At 40.2% G+C, this 22,660-nt stretch overlaps 3 protein-coding genes across 4 annotated transcripts in view; 2 read left to right on the top strand and 1 right to left on the bottom strand.

Moving 5' to 3' along the window:
- Nucleotides 1-856: 856 nt before the first annotated feature.
- Nucleotides 857-11,908, bottom strand: TMEM43 (transmembrane protein 43). The gene is made up of 12 exons (XM_414378.8): nucleotides 11,790-11,908; nucleotides 10,956-11,105; nucleotides 10,196-10,330; nucleotides 9,979-10,073; nucleotides 9,806-9,855; nucleotides 8,065-8,134; nucleotides 6,357-6,427; nucleotides 6,077-6,198; nucleotides 5,400-5,474; nucleotides 5,219-5,320; nucleotides 3,648-3,765; nucleotides 857-2,744 (listed from the first exon to the last, which is right to left on the bottom strand). Exons 1-12 carry the CDS (start codon nucleotides 11,799-11,801, stop codon nucleotides 2,542-2,544), a joined length of 1,203 nt encoding a protein of 400 aa, XP_414378.1. The 5' UTR covers nucleotides 11,802-11,908; the 3' UTR covers nucleotides 857-2,541.
- Nucleotides 11,909-12,104: 196 nt separating this feature from the next.
- CHCHD4 (coiled-coil-helix-coiled-coil-helix domain containing 4) lies at nucleotides 12,105-20,685 on the top strand. Its single transcript, NM_001113759.2, has 3 exons — nucleotides 12,105-12,284; nucleotides 14,727-14,825; nucleotides 19,537-20,685. The coding sequence occupies exons 1-3, from the start codon at nucleotides 12,263-12,265 to the stop codon at nucleotides 19,830-19,832; spliced, it is 417 nt and encodes a 138-aa protein (NP_001107231.1). The 5' UTR covers nucleotides 12,105-12,262; the 3' UTR covers nucleotides 19,833-20,685.
- Nucleotides 20,686-21,149: 464 nt separating this feature from the next.
- The window catches only part of UROC1 (urocanate hydratase 1), an 86,084-nt gene continuing 84,573 nt past the window's right edge, over nucleotides 21,150-22,660 (top strand). For both annotated transcript variants that reach the window (XM_040646713.2, XM_040646710.2), the window contains exon 1: nucleotides 21,150-22,547. The gene's annotated coding sequence lies outside the window, so the exon portion shown is untranslated. The remainder of the gene's footprint in view (nucleotides 22,548-22,660) is intronic.

Raw genomic sequence — 22,660 nt, 5'->3', positions numbered from 1 at the left:
TTGCACAGTTATGCAAGGTACACTATGAGAATGAGTACTTTGAATGCAAGGATCCAAGTCCAGCTGGCATCAGTAACGTTTCATCTGCTTCAAAAGGGAGCCGGTAGCAGCTGTACCACAGTGACTCAGCACTTCCTAACTTAGTGTACTTAACTGCACGAAGTTGGAAGTTCAGCCAGCTCTCCCCAACTAAGCATGCAAAAAATGAGAGAACAGATACAATTTAAGGGAGAGCAAAACAGAAAGGAATGGTTATTGACAGGCAGATACACATTCTGTCAGATTGTGCTAAGCAGGCAAGAAGAATACTGCTTCAGTTGTTTCTATAGAAATATTTGCTTACATGCAGTGAAAGAGAGCTTTGGCTCCACCTGGTTACCTACTCTGGGAAACATTAAGTTATTATTTTGCATCATTCCTGTGTGCGGATGAGCATATAAGATGAAAGTGTTCTAAACTGCTGAATGCACAAGTAAGCCTCCGCTCCATAAAAAAAAAAAGAAAAAAAAAGCTGAATCCAGTCAAGTTGAATGACCACACTTCTCAGATGATCCTATGGAGGCAAGGAAGCTACTGTTTCTTAAGTAGTAAAAGAGCAAAAAGGAGTAAAAATACCACTGGTAGGCTCAGTGGATAGATAAGGATTAGGAATCAGCCTTATCATTAAGCATATGGACCAGATAACAGCTGTGAGGTTACAGGTTATACAAAACCCAACTGCACATTTGCCTCCACCAACAGTGGAAAACTTGTTCATCCAAAGTTACAGACTAATCCTCCACGCACTTGGATGTTGTTCCTGGACATGAAATACGCAGTGCTCAAAGGTAACGAAAAAGAAGCCTACAGACCAACGTTCTGAAAATTGTATTTTATTAAATATACAAAAAGCTCAGCACTTCTGTAGAAAATTGCACCTTCATCTCCCATATGGGAATGCTGGTTAGTCTCCTGCATCATTGGTAGAACAGCTGTTCAAAACTTTTGTTTTTGTCCCCAGTGGAGCGCATGGAGAAAAAGAGAGCAGCAGACAGAGACTGCCCACAGTCACTAACACAGGTCAGCTACATGCCCTGCTTATCACCTTTCCCTCACTACTGCTGCTTTCACCAGCAGAAAGGGTGAAATTGAAAACATTAGACTACAAGAATTAAAAGAATTAAAGGTAATTGAAGTTAATAATGTAAATTACTACATCTCAAAAGGTTTATGATTTATAAACCTGATCTCTAATGTAGGAACATTTTTAGGAAACATTAACTTGAACATACGTAGAAACAAATTTCCTTTGGTATGGGGAAATACAGTCATACTTCGGCTTCAAAATGCATTCACTGAAGACATTATTTTTGTACTGAATTATGTGTACTTACAGAAGGAAAAACATGTTGGTAGGGCACATCTGGAAGCCAATCTTAGGACATCTCTGGAAGCTGCCTAGGGAGACCTCAAAACACTACAAGATTGCCTCTAAACTGAAGAACTATTTACAGCAGAAACCAGAAACCTGTAAGCTTGAGCCACTGCAACACTACAGGAAGCTGTTGTAACATGATATGAAGCTCACAATTCAAGCTACTATGTCTGTGAAATCTAATCAGGCAAAAAATGCGTTCATTATTTAATTTCATGGAATATTTTCATTGTTCTTGCTAAGCAAAATTCAAAAAACAAACTACATACAGCAAAACACCAAATATTTTAAAGAATATGCGTTCAATTATAGAATTTAATCAATTGTACTTCAAGGCAGCAGGTTTTATTTTTAAAATTAAAGGTGAGCGACCTCTGAGTATCTCCTTAAATAAGGGCAATTCAGTGTTTTTATAGAACTCTACCATTTTGGGTGCTTAACCAAGAACAGCTTCAGAGATCTTTTCAGAAGTTGAGGAAAGCCATTGCTTTCTGACATATCTTCCCTGCCTCACAGCACTGCTAACCTGGCCACTTGAGAGTCCAAGTTACTTCCAAAATCCCCAGCTCAAAAGCATACACATTACTGAAGTATTGCGTCAAAAGTTGTTTTTCCTTTAACAACACACTTTCAAATACTTTAGCCAAAGTAGTATACATGATTGTACAAGTTGAGAAAAAGAAGCAGAAGGAGGGATTGTCAGAGGCAGGTACACACACGTATCTCCTAAGGATTTCACATCAGTCCATGTGATGAAGCTGGCACTTTGTCCATAATACACAAGGTGCCCCGCCTGCCAGTGAGAATCTGCCAGTTCTCAAATCAGGGTGAATTAGTAAGAGGTGAAAGATAAATGGCACTTTTGCACTGACTTACAATGAATACAGATGCTCCCAAACTTTTTTTTTTTTTTCCTGAAGTCAGTGTCACTGAATTCCTACAAGCAGCATTCTACAGTAATCTTTTTCACAGACAATACATTTATCAACAGCCACACTTCAAGACTCCTCTCCAAATCTTGGCGCACACTGCTGAAGCACAATGTACTGTAAGCAATGTAACCACAACAGAAATGCACTTAAAAAGCTTCTAACCAGGATTTAGTGCAGAACCACAGTACCTCTTTCTCACTGATGCTTCTTTGGTGGAATACGGGATTTTGCAACCACAATTGGAACTACAGAGAGCAATCCGATCAGCAAAGCCCACAGAGGACGGTAGAAGAACCAGCCAATGGAGATAGTCAGAAGTGACAGTGAGCTGGCCACACAGAAGGCAAAAGCTTTCAATCCGATGTTAACCAGATCTCGAACAACAGGAAACCAGTCCACTGCAGAAAGAATTAAACAAGGGATAAAACAGTTGATTATCATTTACAAGGACTCCTTGCTTATGCCTAGGATTCGCACAAACTGTTGCAATCAAGAGGCAGACTCAAGTTGTTATCAAGGGCACTGGATAAGGAATTTCTAAGACAATAGCATCCTCATCTCTTTAGACAGGAAGTCATGCAAAATTAAGTCTGAAGTCTTATCCAAGGCTTATGAGGCAGTGTAGACTATTAGTCTTGCAGCTATGGAACAAGTTGAGGGCAGTGAATATTTGCAGGCTGAAAGCAATTTCTGGCAATAATAGATCTTGCAGTTGCCTGTATACAGATAATAATAATAATAATAAAAAAATGACAGTGCACAGAATACCAAAGAAAATGATAGCTTTGATGTTCAAAGTTTGAGGCATCATCCTACTTTTCTGTAAGCTTTTATTCCAGCATTCCTCTAAATTAAAGAGATATACCAAAACTTTCCTTGCAGCGCTCACAGTACCGCATAATACAAAGGGAAGTTATCATATAACTACTAATTAAGACCTGTTGAGGGGAGACCACTTGTATATGTGTGTAGAAAATGGGTGGACTGCAGAAGCTAGAGCAAGACTTGAAAGAACCAGCCCAGCTTGTGCTCTGGCTTCTAATTTTGGGTTGCACTGGGCCGGGAGCTTCTGAAACTGGCAGAGAGGTAAGTGGTTGTTTATCTTCACAAAGCAGCCATATGGTGCTGAGCTGCTCTTTACCTACAATTCTTACAGTGACTTTCAGACTGAATCCAAAGATCAAAGAAACAAGATTCCTCCTGGCCTTCAAATAAATTCATTTCACATGTGAGCGACACAGAACACTGTACAGATTTTGATCCTATTTCTAAATCATTTTAGCTTTCTGTCACCAACGTACCCAAAGTGTAAACAATCCGGGTCATTAGGCTGATGCCTACAAACATTGCCAGCCAGCCTGCTGCACGGAGGGCCCAGGTCTTCATGGTGTTACTCTCATGCTCCTTCTGAAACACCTCCTGAAGGCAAGAAACAGGCTGCATGTAATGATGCTTAAGTTCTCTTTTGATCCAACTCTTTCCAGTACATTATGAGAGAAAGTCAGAGCCAACAGCCGACAGTAGAAGATACATTGCAGCTCATTCCTCAGGGCCTTTTTTACATCAATATCCAAGCACACTACACAAGATTTCAAAGTGCAGCACAAAGGAAACCTGCATTTATCTAAATTAAGATAGCGAAACACACACCCTCAGGCACTCTCTGTAACCACAAGCAGAAAGCATAGATTTTTAGTGCTCATTATTGCGGAAAATAAGACAGCAGTAAGTACACGTAACATGAAAGAAACACCTGATTTTGTTCTGTTTGCAGCAAGACAGAAAAGGCAACAAGATGCACTGGTGTCTGAAGGAAAGGTGCATGAAAGAAAACAAGCAGTGCGCAGGGAAGCAAAGATAAAAAGGTATGTGTACATTTCTCCAACTGAAATAACCTATTTGCAAGAATGCCCCTCTTCCTCTACAAAAAAATACACATGTAGGTGGCTAAGGAATAATAAAACACTCACGGGAAAGATACACAAATGACTCATTGACAACTTGTATGCCTAAGGACTCTATAATTTATTCACTTTTAGTTCATTTCCAGTGAACTAAAATTCTAATTAATGAAGATTCAGAGCTCACAGCAGAGAGCTGATTCTACTGCTGCTCCCTTTCAACTTGGGGAAAAAAAAAAGCCTTTTTGTCTGCTTTTGGCAGATCCTGTAAATTCCTGACATCTGGGACTTCTACAGCAGGGCACAAAGCAATCATTAATGGAAATCAACCTACTAAAAGGAGTCAATGAATCACCAAATTGCCTGAGCATGCAGGATTTATTGGAGCATTATGCACTGCCTGAAGGTTCTTTCTCAGTCAGAGTAGCAATAAACATTTCAAACAAGCCTAAACTCCCTGTTAAGAGAGGCTGAAGAGTGGATATCTCCTATGATTTGTTTCATTAAGGCCGGATTTTTACTGTTTTGTGTATGACCTTTTCAAAAGCATGTGTTTCTGTGTGTAAGTGGGAGGCTACCAAAAATCAAATCAAACCAAAATGAGAAGGCATAGAAACAGTCCTTAGAGCAAATGATGTTCAACAACAGCAACACAAGCTGACTTATTTTTTTTAATAGTTACTTTAGCCATAGCTACTTCTAAAAAGGAAAAAAGAACAGAAGTAACTATAGTCAAATTATATACTGCTAACAGGTGAAGTACAGCATTTTGCTGCAACACAAAAACATGCAGAAACTGGGAAGATAAACACAGGCTATTATGCTTTGACCTAGATATAGCACAGAGAAAAGCCAAAGTTTACATCTCCTCCTCTGTAACAGGCCTGAAGGAGAATTAAAGCTTATTCACTGCTGCTTCTGCACTACCATTTGCAATTTCAACCCTTTATTGATAGAGTGTGATATCTTACCTCTACAGAGAGATCCCCAAAATAGAGAATCTGGAGAACATCTCCAGACTTGGTGTGATATGGGACAAGTTGATCACCTTTCTGCCGAGCAATCACAGTCACCTTGGAAGAAAGGGAAAGAATATTACTGGTTATTGAGTTGGGGACAGAGCTTAGATAACACAAATAGCTGAAGACCTACCTTATCGGCTGAGCCCAAGTGGGGGTCATGTCCACTCAGACCGGCATAGAAGAATGAGACACGAAGGTCTCCCACCTACAAATAAGGAGAATACTGGAAATCAACAGAGAAAGATTTCTTTACGAAGGAGAATCACAGGAAAGAAAAGTCTTCATGGGAACACTATTCGAATCATCACTTTTCTTGAGCATTCATGGCAAGCCAGAGGATGCCATGTAGGATTGCCAAGCTGCATTTTTTCTGGGCCTAGTTGATAGCCAAAACAAGACAGCTGAAATGCTTCTTTGCAATATCCTCTCTGATTTAGTTGCAGGAACATATTAACATCAAATAGATCCTACATTCATCCTTGCACTTTCTGGGCAAAGAAAGGCAGGCAATACTAACTGGCAGCAAACTTTGTACTCAGTACAGCAGAAGTAGAAACCTCGTCCCAACATGATCCAATGTTGTTCCATCCAAAAACAAGGCAAACAAAAAAAGAAACAAAAACAGAAAATGAAGGCTCAAGCAGGATCAGAAGCTTCCTGCAAGGGAGTCACTCATACTAATGGTCCTGTCCTATGCGATGCTCTGCACTCCAATTTCTACATGTTTAAAAAGAAGTGAGACATACCCCAGCTTTCTTTTTTCACACAATAGTAATTGCTGCTTTGGTTTTATCTTTCTCATCTTACTTCTGGACGCCTGGGGTTCTCGCTGTGGTAAAAATAATCTCCTCCCCGGGTAACATCAGCATGTGGATCCTCAAGGTGTGCCAAGCTCAGCTGTTTGAAGTCATCAATCTTATCCACAAGGCCTAAGCAGAACAAAGAACCAAGCTCAGGTTTGGTGTCTAACAGCCAGTTTGTAGGCTGGCTTCCTGATTATCACTTGTAACAATCACCATTGTAGAAATAAGTGAAGTTTGCAGCTACTGAAACAAATAATGCAAAGTCAGTACGAAGCAATTCTTACCTTTGGAAAGGACAAAGCTGCCAACCTGAACATTAGGAGAAACAGCAGTAAAGGACTCCACAGCCATGGCACTGGGGAACAGAAAGAGCTCCTGATAAGTTCCATAATTATGATCAAACTACTGCTTTACAGTATTTAATATAAATCACATAAAAGGTACTGTGTCAAACATCAGGATTAAACTCAAAGAGCTAAGTGGCTGTGAGAACAAATCCATTGAGAAATTGCATTCTGACTTTCTAGTGTTGGAATCATTAAAATAAGTTAGGTCAAGATATGACCATTTCATCATCCAGACTAACTTTCTATTCACACTATAGGAATTCACTAGCTTTTTCTGTCCTGACCCTATGTTTTGAGTGACAATGAATTAATCACATTCCCAGAGAAATACTTGCAATATTTAACTGATCTGCTAAAGAAATCTAGATCACAAACCTTATCCAAATAAGGATACCTCTACATCGTGGCCAAGTAACTAAATTCCCAATTCTGGATTCTTTTCCTTACGGACTTGACTTCATTTTCATAAGCAGTCCTACTGGATTGTCGTTGGCAGTAAATAACAGATTATATTATCAACATTGTCTAAGTCACATGAACAGATAAGACAGATGGGCAGAAGGAAGAAGGTGTGCAGTACACACTTAAAATAGTCTCATTAATACTATGTATGAATCCTAAAGTTCAGCATGTCTGCATACACAGTTCTGTTTCAGGCAAGGATCTACCACAAGTACACTCCTAGGTCTGTACCACTATAGTTAAATGAACTGCTCTTAGACGTGGCACTTTTTAATGATGTATTGCCATAGTACTAATAAAAAAATATTTCTTACATTCAAGTGTAAATTTGAATTTACTGGAGAACGCTTGGAGAAAAAATGGTGTTTGTAGAAAACAGACAAGGTATGCCATCTGTGCATCCTTTTTGTGTTCTCTCTCACCTTAACAGGTCTATGTTACTTGGGATTTATAATAAAAATACATGTCTTCACTTTTTTTGCCAAGGTAAAACTTCCAAATAACAGGCAGTCATTCAGATGAGCCCACAGCACCAAAACAAAGTTCTGGACATTAGCTGGAGTTCTAAGTTTCATTCAAGTCCTGTTTGGTTTGGTTTTTTTCTTTTTTTGCTAAATGTTATCCCGCTTCCTAACAAGCCAAACAAGTGCTGTGAGCATGGCAAGCAAGCTAAAACTTAGCACTAAAAATAGCACACTGTAGCATAATTAAAATGCTGCAGGTGAGAGAAATACAGAACTAATTATATGTGGGCAATTGCTATAAATAAGCCTGAGTTCATACACGCTAGCTTAGAAGAGCAGCATACAAGTGGTATGGAAAGCTTGTGGGATGCTTGCTATTCTCACTCTACTTTTAATAGAAGAACCAGTAACAGACAATAATAGTCAAAAAGAAACCCATTCACTTCTTCCATATGCAATCCACGTGGTCCAGCTGTAAAATAGCAGCCTGATGTAGAGCCATTACTAATAAGCAGTGCTCCATCAGGAATGTTGGATTCTGGCTCCATTAGGCCGCTTTGAACTGCTGTCTAGCCTACCTACACCTAATTTCTCCCAACTACAAAAAGACAAAGAGTTTCCATCTACTTTGCTATGTCATGAAGATTTGTCATTGAGTTCTCATCATCAGTCAGATACATTGACAAAATCTAGAGGGACTGTGCTAGGTGGTAAATTACCTAGGATTTTTGTGTCCTATTTCTCGATCAAAATTCCTGCTGTTCACAACTTCGGGTTTCCATTCAGTATCTAAGGAAAATGATACGAAGGTTGAGAAGAGAGCAATAACTGCCACTCAGATCTTAGTTACTGATGACACCTCTAAATCAATGAATCAGTTCCAAATTACACTTTTTTTTTTTTTTAACATCAAGGTACATAATAGGGGTAGTCTATAATGATACTTAAATCTGACTTTCTAATATATTAACAACGAATGGAAGGACTTAGAAAAAAAGGACTTTAGGGATAAAATTGTAACTCAGCTTTGCATGGTGGGGGGTTTGCTCTTGGCATCTTCCCTGATCAGGCTTTAATTCCTGGCTCCTCTCTTTGGGAGCAAGCAAGGAAAAGCTGGGAGTTCTGCCAGAGCGAGCAGATTTCAGTGCAGTCAACTAAGACAGAGAAGATGCCTGTACATAGCACTGTCACAGATGCATAGCACTGCCTTGATTCAGGCCACAGCAGCCTCTCCGCACCTCCAGAGCACATTCCTTATAGGTATAAGTAGGTTTCTTGCAACTCCTACAAAACTAGAGTCCCTTTCTTTGAGCAGTCTCTGTACTAAATACAACGCTCTATGCTTCCATAGAGGTGAAGAGAGGAAGGAAGAGAGTTTGGCTAGACACTGGAGTGGGGATCACTGTAAAGGATATTCTAGTGTACCAGGTTTGTATATCAAGATTTTGGTACCTGTAGGGAGGGCTGTAGGGGTGGCATCTGTGGCCTCCCCACACTGGAGTAGGGAAGAAGCATGAAGAGTAAAGAGCAGCAGAGAGACTGTAAACCCACACCCACACTGCTCCCTGCCTCACTTAAGGCACCAAGAGTAACCTGAAGCAATAACAAGGGCAGAGATGTCTGGAGTGAATCTGAGCCTGGGAAACAGTGGGAGCAACTGTGTTTTGCTACTACGCAGAGCACTAATTAAGTATTTAATTTTGTTGACAATATCTTGTTAGCCCTCCCCAAAACAAGCTTGTTTTGCCCACAATGGTAAGAGACTTCCCTGTCTGACTTCACAAGCTCTCTTGTTCTTCCTATTCTCTCCTCCAGTTCCACTGCAGTGGAAACAAGCTACCAGCTGTGTGCTGCCTGGCTGCCAGCCAAGGCCAACCCACAACACCTGGCATATACAGACTTCAACTGGACAGAATCCATCAATTTTGAGAGCATAGCTTTTTTTGGTTCTTTAATGTCTGTTCCTCAAATGTCACACCCACCACTAGCTTTGCTCATTAGCTGTCTCTGTGCTGCAGAGCCTCATGCTTCACTGAGCTGGAGTATTCTTATGATCACACCCAGAAATCTCTGTACACCCATGTTACATATCCATGGGCTTTAGTTGTGGATAAATGAAGTACAGAGAATAAGCTCCAGAGATACGATGACTCAGAGTATTTTTCCACTATCAGGTAGATTCGAACTATCTTCCCAGTTCTCCTCCTACAAAAAAAAAAAAGCATTTGCCAAATGCCACAACACACATCAAGAAGTGCTGGAGGTTTTCATTAGCTCATATGAACACTAAACTCTCAACACTCTGCCATTTGCTTAGCAAACAGAATCATTGCTTATTTCTTTATGTAGTTTTCTTTCCCAACAAAAAATAGACATTTTTCAACAAAATCAAGATAGATACACAGGAAAGCCCGAATTTACAGGCATAAAAACAAAAGGATTTTCTGTTGATCAACTTACTGTATGAGTACTTTGTCTCTTTCTTGATCTCACCATTTTCTTCATACTCCCTGCAAAAAAAAGGGTGAAGTGAGAAACAAAATAGCACACACACGTACCAGCTCAATGCAGAATACAGGTTTCAATTGATCCTGTTAATACAACATTCCTTTTTACAGATCTGTTTCACTCACCTGGAATCTTCATATTCTACCCACTGGTACATTTCCACTTTGCGCTTAAGCTTAACAGCCTGGATGGACAGCCCATAGCTGGGATCAAACAAAGGCTATTTGAAATATAAAGAAAACACAAGTCAGTAGGAGTTAATGAGGTACCTATGAGCATTTAAACACTCCAATCCCTCCAAACTTGAAATTCTCCCATACCTGAGATGTTAGTTTTATTTACCTTTGCTGTGCTCAGAGCGCCAGCTAAGTGCACCAGTCTCCCCTCATTCTGTTGAGAAACGCTGTGAATGTTGTCAAGAGGGATCACAAGAGAAAGTCCCTCATCAAGAGATTTAGCTGTCCTCAAAGCTCGTCCCTGTAGTCAAGAAAAGCAAAATCAACTTGTGGAGAATCAATGAAACATCGTTATCTTATGAAAATGGTAAAAGACAAGTGACCTGCAGACCCCAAGCACTTCTCAGACATTCATCCTCAAGGCATAATCTGAAAACACACTCGCAATTCACCATTCTCCTTCAACTATAAAACCAAGACAAACTAACAATGACAGTAATTAACACCCTCACTTTTGCAATATTGAATATGAGTTCCTTTAACTAAATTCTAACAGCACTAGATATGAGTTCCCTACGTTACCTCAAGATAGAGACAGAAGAACTGAACATGGCTGGCACATTCAGCTTCTTTCAATAGCACTACAGCCTGTTTCCCCAGGAGCTCACAGATTTGGGATCTTTTTTCTCATCATACACAGTCGCTGTCTTTATCACACGCTGTTTCACAGCAGGAACATCAGTGGCTCTGTGATTTCATTCTTACATCCCAAGTATAAGCATCAGCCTCTCCAGATGCATTGCTCTCTTTCCACTGATGAAATAACTGAACTTCAGCATGACCATTTCTGTGATCCCATACATGCAAAACTAGTTGAACGTCACCATTTTAAAGCTGTGTATAAACACTGATAGTATTTCACTTACTTCATTGGTAAAAAGAAGGTAGAAGGACAGAAGAAATGTCCCAAGTCCTATGAGCATGCCTCCAGAAGTCTCGCTGAGCCTCTCCAGGAACCCTGGCTTGGCCTCACTTGTGATTTTGACATGTTCTTTTTTGCTTCCTGTGTCAGAGAACTGTTGGAGATAAACCAAAAATGCAATATTGGTATAAAAGGGGACAGCCTGTTTCAAAATGAGCTTTTTACCTTTGCTAAACTGCTTAAGCACTGCTAAACTGCACCACTTACATCGGACCTAAACCTTCCCACTTATTAAATGCCTTGTCACAATTTTGATATCAGAAATACAGCCAATAAATAAACCTTAACGATGGAAAACAACGGCTATAACAGCAGCTCAGCACATCCCTTCACACGTCCTCCAGTCTGTCTCTATGTTCCCTATTTGGTATCCACACCCAGCGACAAACTGAGTAATACTCCCAAATTCCAGACCAGCTACAGCATAGCTATAAATAACACATTTCATTTCCAAGCGCCAGCACACCCTACAGTAACTGCACCTCGGGCTACGAGAAGAGGTCTCAGAACAAACTGCTACTGCTGCCCTGGGTGCTAGCACGTTAGATAACCAACACCCCCGGGTGTAAGGTGCACCAGAGCTCTGTGCCGCGGGGAACAGCCAAGCAGTAACGGCAAGCTAGCGAGGGCAGCGAGGGGAGGAGGTGAGGCCGCTCTGGAGCAGCCAGGCGGGACCTGACAGCTGCTCGGGGCCCCGAGCCTCAGGCGGCCGCCCAGGCAAACGGGAACGAGCAGCCCGCCACACGCAGCGCTCCGGCCGGGGCGCCCTCTCACTTACATTCCTCGACATCTTCAGCCTCTTTCCCTCGCAGCCCAGAGAGCCCGCCGGCGACAACCGCTCGCCAGCAGCCACACCCACAGCCCCTCTCCTCAGGCTCTCCCCGCTCTGCCGCTGCCGCGGTGCACGCCGGGACACGTAGTTCTCACGCGACGCGCGCAAGGCACGCCGGAAGGCGTTGTCTAGCACCGGAGCGCGCTCTGCCCGGATTGGCTGCTCCTTTCCCGCCTAGGGGAGGCCGTGCAGCAGCGCGCGCCGGAGGTCAGGGCGTGCGCTTCCGGAGACCAGGGGTCACTGCGTGTGCTTCCGGAGGTCAGAGGTCACGGCGTGGAGTTGCGCGGCACTGCGGCAGTGCTGGAAGAGGAAGAACGGGAGCAGGAACGAGGCGGGCGGGAAGGACGCGGGACGGTGGCGGAGCCGGTCTGCGGGCGTATTGAGCGGGAAGGCAGCGGGCGGCTCCGCGCGGCTCCGCCATGTCCTACTGCAGGCAAGAAGGTACGCGCCGGCGTCCTCCCAATGTCACGCGGCGTGGCTCTCCCTGAGGCGCGGGAACGGCCCACCTCGAGGGGTGGAGAGGCGTCCGCGCGCTCTGTGCTGTGGGGCCGTTCTCCTGACGGCGGGCGGGAAACCGTGGGGCGGGCCGTGCTGAAGAGGCCGCGGCCGAGTGGGGCAAAGCCACCCCGCAGCCGGGCCGAGGCTGAGTCCCACTCTGCTCCCGTAGCCGTTACACTGAGCAGCGCGGCCGCAGCGGGCGGAGCCCCTGTGCGTATCGCGGGAAGACGCTGAGGTGGGCAGGGTGGGGCTGCCTCTGTGTAGAGCTGCATACGTCGCGATGCTTAACGGTTTTTGACAACTTTCTGACCTGAGGGGATGCATTTTTCCCCCCTTGGCGTTTCGAGCTGCAAAGAATGTTCTAAGTGCTGTTTTGAAACGGTAAACTTTGGAACGTTGGATACTGATTATATACTGTGAAAACTTCTCTTTGCTTTATGTTTTTAACTTGCTTTAACAACATCTTGTGTCTTTACCGGGTCTGTCAGTTGCCTTATGACATCCTACAGAATGACAGCTGCAGTGACTGCAGTTATACTTTGTGGTATAGTTACGGTGATGGGGTTATAGTTCATGTTACAGCTAACAGTGCTGATATTTTATCCTTTTCTAGTTCATTTCATGTAAGAAATCTAAGCTGTTCTGCCCTGTAAAGTTGGCTGACAAAAAAGTTTCCCTTTTAGAAAGAATCCAGGTTTATCTGTTTTTCACACGTGGTGAAGACATAACTGAATGTAAAGCAAAGGGAATTACAGAGCATTTTCTGGTGGAGGTCACGGTGAAGGACATGAAGATGCTCGTTTGTAACGTGCTTTGTCACTGTAGTGGCCTTTCTGAATTTGGAGATTGAGAGGAAGTGTTTGGGGAGCTCATTCCAGTGAGCAAATGCTGAGCTGTGCATTCAGAAAAGTTTCAGTTAGATGTTCTTTTCTGCTTGTGTCTGCCTTAGAGCAGTTTTTTACAGCCTTACAGAGCTGTTCGGAACCTTTGCCCTGGTTGCCAGCCAAGCCTTTTTTGTGTTTTTGGTTTTTTTTTCCCCTTCATAACTACTTTGTTAAATCAGGAGTGGCACACAAGCAGGAAGTACGCTCTGTTGTTTTTCTGCCCTTAGTAATGTTTGCAGCACCTTTCAACACTGTCTGTTCTAGACCGTTAATGTGCCCTTTAGAATTTAATTCACATAATTATTATAAACTATGGCATGACTCTGTAATGGAGACTGCTGATCTTAATGAGAATCCTGCTGAATGCTTTCTGTAGCTCAGTACAGTTTTCCCTTTCACTTTTGGCTTTTGGTCCTTTTCTGTCCAGCCCCTGCAGCTGAGTTTGTTCTCCTAAGAGAGTAGTAGTAGATTTTGTTTAAAAACAGCTTTTTAACTTTAAGATTCAGTGAACTGTACAGTGGTTTACAGCTGTTACAGGACTTTGCTGTGAAAAGTAGAACTTTAGAGGAAAAGAATATTGTAGTTTCTGTATATTCTAACTAGTAAATGGGTGATCTGTTATTATGTAGTGAGTGCTTTAGAAGAACACTTCCCAAACTGTTTTATGTTCACCTACTCCTCACTTCCTTCCTGTATAACGAGGTGCTGTGACTTTAATAATTAGTTTCTTCTACCCATGTGGGATTTGTGGCTTCATATTTAGTGGTGATGTTGCTTAAGGTACTTCATTTTGAGTTGCTTGCACTCAGCTCCTGTCACTGGGCTGTGCTGGTCCCTAACTCTGTTAAGGGGGGGAAGGAGTGGGAGAAAGAGGTGTTAAAAAGTGAGTTCTCTGCGACATCTGTTAAATGCTGCCTCAGCTCAGAAATAGTGTGTGGTCCTTTACTGCTTCTGTGAGTCCTGCATGCTGATTCTGGTCTCCTTTAGAAACAAATACCTGTCTTATCACATCTCTCTTCAGTGCAGTCTCTGTAGACATCTATTTGCATTGCACAACTGTGCCATATGCAAATATTTATTGTAAATCTCTAATTGGTTTTGACTTTTTCACTTCTTACTGAATACTGAGAATAACTTCCTACAGTTACATGAGTGTGGTACAAAAACAACAGGATCGGTTTTATTTACTGTTCTCCCAGATAAGTTACTACTTGACCTTTTTAAGTGTAGTTGTTTTTCTCCTAGGTCTTATTTCCAGGTCTTTTTGTAACTTTCAGTACCTTCCCTGTGAATACTTTACTGATAGTCTTTATATACATGTTCCTGTGAACGAGGAACTTGTAATTGAAGATGCTCAATAAGAAAAGTAGAATTCATTCAGTATTAACATCAGGGCATCGTGCTGAGTATCTCATTACTGTGTTCTGGTCGGCCACTCTGTAAATTACTTACTCAGTTTCAGCTTTTCCTGATCTTTTGCTTATTGTCTCCTATGTGACAGGAAAAGACAAAATTATATTTGTGACTAAGGAGGACCATGAGACACCAAGCAGTGCTGAACTGGTTGCAGACGATCCAGATGACCCTTATGAAGAACAAGGTCAGTAGTTGAACAGAATGCAAGTAGAGATTGATACACTACGTATATCATATTCTAACAATATTAATTCATTTTTAAAGACTGAGAAAGTAGGGCAGTGGTTTCAGTAAATAAACGCTTTATTCAGTAAACTTAGAAAACTGTTTAGTAAAGATACAGTCAGACTCCTCCCAGTCTTAACTTCCAAATTAGGACAGCACAAATGATGTACTTTCCAAATGTGTTTTCTTCTTCAGTTCATGGCTCGTTGTTTTAATTAGTAACCAGAAATATTCAGAAAAAAATGTCTTTTCTTGTATTAACATACTTAGAGCCATTGTGATTGTCTTTTTTAACTATCTTAAATGACTTAATACCATTTTCCAAGTGGCTGAAGTGAGTTATATGCCACTGTCATTGCTAGGAGTTTGTTGCCTACCTCTGTGCAGCACAAGTTGCCTAACTTGGCAACCTCTGAATATCCTATTTAATATAAAATGTATATATATGATTTACTCTGTACTGTACAAGTGGCAAAATAATCAGAAACTAGCAATCTTTTAAGGTAAGTTCAAGTTACAGCTTTCAACTGTAAGGATCTTGCCTTGAGAAGAGGCAAGTTTCAAGTTTTCAGTGACAACTACAGTTCTTACACAGAGTATATCCAACCTGCAAATGAACTAGTTCAGGAGACTTAAGAGATGAGAATAGTTCTGGATGACTGGTAAATATTTTGGTTGCAGAAAGCATATTTTAGGTTATTTCTAATGGGTGAAATATCTTGTTTCCTGTCAGGATTAAGTACATTTTGCCTATGTTAATAAAATGTTCTGAATGTCTGTGAATTTGGATTTTTTTTTCTTATTTCCTTTATACATATACACCATTTAGCCTTGTTATTTCATATGATTTCATTACTCTCACATCAGCTGAGGCTGAAATTTTCTTAGAAACTGGAAGCAAGTGGCTCTGTGACCCCCAGAGGGCAGTATTTAAGCACAGTTTAGCGGCTTTGTAGTGCAAAGGGATGCTTTCTTAGCTGATGTAGTACGTAGTTTTAATTTATGTCATCAAAATAACTTTGTTTTCATAACTTTGTTTCATTAAACATATCCTCTTGTAAGTACAATTGAAGCTATTTTTGTCTCTATAATAACTGATGCGTGCTGGCTATTCAAGCTTTGCAATAACCTTCACTGACTTTTTGACTGTATGGTAGGGTTGACAGGTAGGTAATCTGACAACCTTCAGCCTGAGATGAGAAGAAATGTTTTTCCTGTCTCTGCTCTCCCCTAAGCCTTCCCTAAGTGCCTATGTCTCATTTCAGGAAGATGTTTAGAAGCTACAGTTTGATGTCTGTCAGGAATTCCTCTCTCTCTCCTATTTTCAGGGAAGTTGTGTCACTGAGATGCCATGACTAACCTGCCTACTTAATGGAAACAATCTCTGCTTTGGCCTTTAGCATTGTTTTTGTTGTGGCAGTGGTGCTTCAGCTGTTGAAAATTTCACAGAGACACCTACAGGCAATAAAATCCAAATGGTATCTGTTATTGCCTTGACTTGGGTAGAAGATGAAACATGCAAATGGTTTGTGGAAAGCAGTGTCTGAGGAGGCATAACTTGAAAAGTATTTACTCTGATTTTTATGGCGTGTAGAAATTTTAGCAAAACCTGAATTTTTGATTCCTGTCAGACAAATTTTAAATCCGTTTTTGGTCTGTTAAGTGAAGAGGTAATGACCTCTAATGATCAGATGGCATCATTAAGTTCATAGTTGCTTTTCTGTGCTTTCCTGTTTCCTCTGAAAAACTGGAGACTGCTTGCAAAATAGAGGAGGAAAACCTTTTTTTTTTCTCCTCTAGAAACCACATCTGGAGAGCATACAAAGCCTTAGAGAGTTTATCATTCACTGAACTGTTAAGTTACTTTGTGTGGTGTATGTATGACTAAACAAAGTAGCTTGCTGTTTTGCTAAGTAAATGCATACACACAAGCTATGTTGATGTTACATGTGGTCATTCTGAGTTTGCCTGTCTTCCCCCCTATAATCATTCATCGTCTTTCTTTGGGGATAATTAAAGTATTGTATTTTATTAACAAAAGCTGTTGATCCAGCAACAGCATGTGGGTGCATATTGGTCCTGGAACTAAAACTGCTATTTTTGACACCGGATTTTAAGATGAAAGAGTGCCTGTCTCAGATCTAACATAATACAGATACATGCTATGAAGATTCAAAATCAATTCTTCTGATGCCTCTGAAGAGGGGTTTCTCTCTTTTCTCTCTGACACCCTGTCCCAAATTGTTCTTTCCATGGTTGTACATATGCAATGAGTATAGTGTATTGTGCCATTTATCTGGGTAATAAGCTAGTAAAAATTAAAGGAACGACTTCCTCCCTGTTTGAATGACTTAATAGTTCATTCCTCATAAGTGTATTTTTTTAGGTATTGAAAGGCTGTGGTGAAGGATGAAGGTGATGGTTCTTTTTTATTATCAATTCTGTATTTATAGCATGTTAGATCACCTTTCTAAACTATAGAAGAAATAGAAAGCCAGAAGCTAGTTACATCAGGGACACCTTGTAGTGAAATTGTGTAACTATACGATTCAGAACAATAAACTCTGTGTTTAAATACCGTAATAAGCTTATTCTTAGCATGTGGTTACTTACTGCCATGTTTTAAGGGCTCCCTGAAAACTTCTCACTTGAACAGTGTCAGGCTGCAGTGCTGCAGATCAGAACAATTCACACGTCACAGACTGAGCCACATGTAATGGGAGAGAAAATCGTGGGCAGGAAGAACATATGGGCAAAACATTCTAGAGTATGTTGAATTGCAGAAGCTCCAACTCGTGGCTTTTATTTAAAAGACAACTGGAAGGAGCTTTGTTGTATATAAAGTCACAGACAGACTTTTCTAATTTAGCTTCTACTTTAATAGAGTGCTTGACTTCCAGTATTCAAGTTTTGTGGCATAATCCACCATAATGTCTCCCTTGATCTTTTCTACTGTACAGTATACAGTATGGTTCTATCTGGAAAAGAATAGATTTATCATATAGACATGCCATAATCTTATGTCTTCAGCAGTGCTGATATGTTGTTTTTTTTCTGTTGGAGCCTTTTTTATCTGTAAGACAAACATTACGTTATGAGTATTTGAGAAGTCTTATTTTAGTTGCTGGACCACTCAGCAAAACCTGTGCTCCATTTCCCTTGGGAGAAAATAAAGTTGTATTGTGTTCTCTCTTTTGATTCTGTGCTATCTGTTATGGGATTTCAGCAGGATAAGCAGGAATATGTAGAGTCACTTTGACCTCAAAGTTGTGAAAGAAAAGAAATTGGAAGGCTGACAAAGTAGGTAGGTTCAGGATAGATAGCATTTTGAATTGCAGTATATCTCTGAGTATGTTCTAACTGAAGGCCTTATGTCTGGTCTTGTGTGTTGTATGTGGAAGAACTTGAAGTAAAAGATCTCCAGTTTTCATTGCCATCTTTACTTCCATTAATTAGGTTTTATAAAATTATTTTTTAGATGTATTTGAAGAAGGCACTAGTGAGATTTGTGCATGAAAAGTGGTTTTTGTTAGCATTACAGGTGTGATAGGGAAGTTGGCTAAAAGTGCATATGGAATTGCACCTTAAGCCAAGACAGTTGCTGTCTTCCCTTTTCTGTGTTTGTCCAAACTTATTCTAGTTGTCTTATTTTAGAAATTAAGTCTTGAAGTGTTTTCCACAAAGGACTGGTAAAGCAAAAACTCAAATTCCTTTAAGAAAGAGCTTGATGAATGATCAGATGTACAGAACTGTTTTTTTTATGACTGATGGTGTTCCATTCAATCCTGCTTCCTATGTTTCTGTCGTCTTACATTGTGGATCATTGGCATGTAAGATTTTTAGTGGAATATTTGGTATATAACATGGAAGAAACTTTTATCAGTACAATAGTGGGGCTTCATTACAGGAAGTAGAAATACACATATTGACATAAATGCATGTTTCTGGCTTCATCCATGATACCAACAGATCCCAGAAGCTGAGAAAGAATGGGTTGTGTGAAGTCAGCAATTAAATGCTAACCCAAGCCTCACTCTCCTATGATGTAAACCAGTGGGTTTTCTTCCCCAGGTGCAAGCACCAATGGATTATGACTCACTGGATCAGTGACATTGAGACTGCATTTTGAAAGAAGTGTTAATTTGGAGAATTAAAGATAGTAATCCTATCCATTGCAGACTTGTGATTTGAAGAGATAAAATTTACTTTCATTTTAACTGTGTTCTTACCTAAACTGGTAGCTTTTTTTTTTTTCTGTTCTGGATTTCCTGCTAAAATTCTGGGGGAAGATTCTGTGTTAGTATTCCAGAGTTCATTTAAAACAATGAAAAAGCATTCGTCCAGCTTGATACAAAAGAATTCTAATCTTAATACAGGAATTAAGTTCTTATATTACATGATTTTAAGGCTTGCATGCCTCCCTGACAGAGTCTGGCAAGTGGAAAAAGACTTAATTCAGGCAAAGATATAGAACTATTCTCACTTGTGCACAATAATGGATCATAAAGATCAGAGAGAGAAGCAAACAGTCCAGGAAATGGAAGGTGTTTTGCACTCCTGAAGCTACAGAACTACTACGGTATTATTAATATTTCCTAGCAGCTTTCATTGAATGTAATTAATTTATTGAAGGGAGCACTTAACTTTACTTCTCTCTTTTATTTGTTCAGGATTGATATTGCCCAATGGAGATATCAATTGGAACTGCCCATGTCTGGGCGGAATGGCTAGTGGTCCCTGTGGGGAACAGTTCAAGTCAGCCTTTTCTTGTTTCCACTATAGCACAGAAGAAATAAAGGGATCAGACTGTGTGGACCAATTCCGTGCTATGCAAGAATGCATGCAAAAATACCCAGATCTTTACCCTCAAGAGGATGAAAATGAAGAGAAGGAGAAGTCAAGCAAAGATTTGGAAGCTACTCCTGTGGAAGATTCTGTTGCCAAAGAGGAGAAAGGATCTAGCTAATGAAGATGCAAGGAGGCTGTTGTCTCCATTTCTCGTTTTCAGAGACACGGACTTTTGCAGTATGTCTGTCTTCTGAGTTGTCAAGAAATGTTTCACCATTGTTCTATACACTGTATCATAGTCAATAATTTATTGTGGAAGGAGAAATCTCAGTGTGACAGTGTTGCAAATAAATACTGCAAAGAGCACCAACACCTGTGTGTACTGTGTAACCTGTTACCACACACAGTTAATACTTTGTCAGCTGTTTTCACGCATCAAGTTCTCCTTGAGTTTGGACTTGAATAATCTCCTTAAATATATAGCTGTTAACAAAAATCCCATTAGTGTACCAGGTCATCTTCATTTCAGTATGCTCTGATCAGTAGATGTTCTTTTGTAATGTTTTCTGTTCTAATAGAGATCACATTAAATGATTGTTTTTCCTTAATGATTTTTTTTTTGCCACAATGATACAGAATGTGAAAATGACCTAAACCTAAAACGTGTAAGATTAGATTATGGTTACATTTTACTGACATCAGGTAAAGTCTGACAAAAAACAAGCAAACAAAAAACAAAGAAATGTGTGATTTCATTTGCTTATTGTGATGGCTTTTAAATTTTGAGAAATGGTTGTACAACCATTGATATATTTGAGTGGAAAGAATGTTGATCATTAGCTTTGTTTTTGTGAGTTTGTCAGCACAGTTTTTGTTTTCCCTTAGTTAAAGCCTGCCCCTTCGGTATTTGGACAGGCTCTTAGAAAGTACTTTGAGAATACAATGAAAATGTCACCTGGTATAATGATCTCAAAACAAATACTGTGACTTCAGTACATATTGAAAAGTAAATACTTTTTACCTTCATTGAACCCTGTTGCTTGTTGTTGTTTTTTAAACTAAAGCTGTCTGTATTTGAGATATTCTTCATTGTAAACAGACTGAAGGGGTTTGTGTATTGTGAAGATTGCTTGAGTTTTATTCTAGTCCTGTTCTTTTCTTCCCATACCCCCCCAAAAAAGGCATAAAAAAAAAGTAAAGCACTGTCAGTAGCACTATAGAGAAGCTGAACAATGTGGGAATTACTTTAGAAATGCAAATAATTTAATAGCCATTCACTTTAATACCTGTGGATAAGGAAATGCTACGTGTTTTTTCTTTCATTGCAACCCTTGGGCTATGAGAGTTACACTACAAAACAAGTTTTCCCAGTCGCTTCAGTATGTGTTCATTGCAGGTTCCCTCTAAGTGTATTCATTAACTTAACCAAAGTATAAATGTTGCAGGGCCAGTAAATGGAATAATGTTTACATGCTTGCCTGTCTTGGTGGGCAATAGTCCTGAGTGCTCAGAAACATTGCTTCCTTACAATGTTCTGCTATCTTTCCTGGATAGGATATTTCTGAATGTTTCCAAATGTTTGAGGGAAATTTCTATTAAATTCTAACATCTGTATGAACCATTTGTATTTCGGTATAGCAGTTGGATCCTTAGAAAAAAAATTCTAAGAGAGAATAGGTGGCTGACAGCTCCGTTCTGAGGGGCGGATTGCAGGTGCTCTCAGCATCTCGCCCTTTAAAAGAAAGTGTGACAGAACTTCTCACCGTGACTCTTCAATGCACAGGAAAACAAATGCCAAGTTAACCTGAGTAAATGGGCACAAAAGCAGCAGTGATAAACCTTGGCACAGAGGCAGTTGGACCATGAAAATGAAATCTTAGGCAATCAGATAAACACCGGGCACCAAATACAACAAAAAAGTCATATGCACTCAAGCTTTTGGTTGTTCAAATGGAAATCCAATGCATTATTTGTGAAGAAGCAAGAACAGTTTGTGAAGGGATACTCTGTTCTAAGAACTGGTTGTCTTCTGTTTTTTCTGCTTTGCTTTTCTTTCCCACGTTGCCTCCATGCTCTGCAAGTTTGGGATTTATCCTCTCTAATGAGTATTTTTAGCATCTGTGTACAAAACATAAAATGCTTGTGCTTCAGTAAAAGATTAGGAATTAGGAGGCAGATCACGTGTAAATATATATTTCCACTTCTTTGCTATACCCATGGAAGTATGGAAAGAAGATATTCCATGTGGACTCTCCAGCTGGCTTTGATTGTGCACTTTTAGGGTCCAATTGTTTCTCTGGACCGTTTTATATCCCTTGAAAGTGTTACAGAATTTGCGTAGAAATTTCCTGTCCATCCCTATATCTGGGGTGTTTGTTTGTTTTTTTTCCTTTCAGACTACATGGAGGAAAAGAATACATTGTCTGAAACATATATATATACATATATATTACATATACATATATATACGCCATATATATATATATATATTGCGTATAAACTGAATGCATTGTTCTGTGTGCAGTTAACGTAACTCCTTGTTTCTATTACGATTCCCAACATGACTTTGTTGACATAGTTTTCCTTCTGTAGTTCAATTTGAAGTCTAAAATCAGTCCGTGGTTATTTTACTATGTCATAAAGATGATAGAATTTCTGGCAAGCTTGTGAAATAAGCAGATAAGTTCTCTTCTCTTCTCTTCTCTTCTCTTCTCTTCTCTTCTCTTCTCTTCTCTTCTCTTCTCTTCTCTTCTCTTCTCTTCTCTTCTCTTCTCGTCCGGATACAAAGCTTTTGGAGCTATATAATGCTGTCTCATTCTAATGTATTTCTTTGTTTTATATAACTAATGTCTTGGCTCTGTCTTTGCCATGAGGGAGCTTCTGAATCTTGAGGGTGAGTAGTAGATTTAAATGGTTTTGAGAAATTGCTTGCATGGAGTTCTAGTGGTGTTATACATGCATTACCATGTACTTCTTCTATGTGTCAGGTCAAAAAGGATTCATTGG

This window comes from Gallus gallus, chromosome 12, assembly GCF_016699485.2.
Source record: "Gallus gallus isolate bGalGal1 chromosome 12, bGalGal1.mat.broiler.GRCg7b, whole genome shotgun sequence".
In the NCBI taxonomy this organism is placed as follows: Eukaryota; Metazoa; Chordata; class Aves; order Galliformes; family Phasianidae; genus Gallus; species Gallus gallus.
The sequence above is the reverse complement of the archived record's forward strand: the minus strand, read 5'-3'. Positions and strand labels throughout refer to the sequence as shown.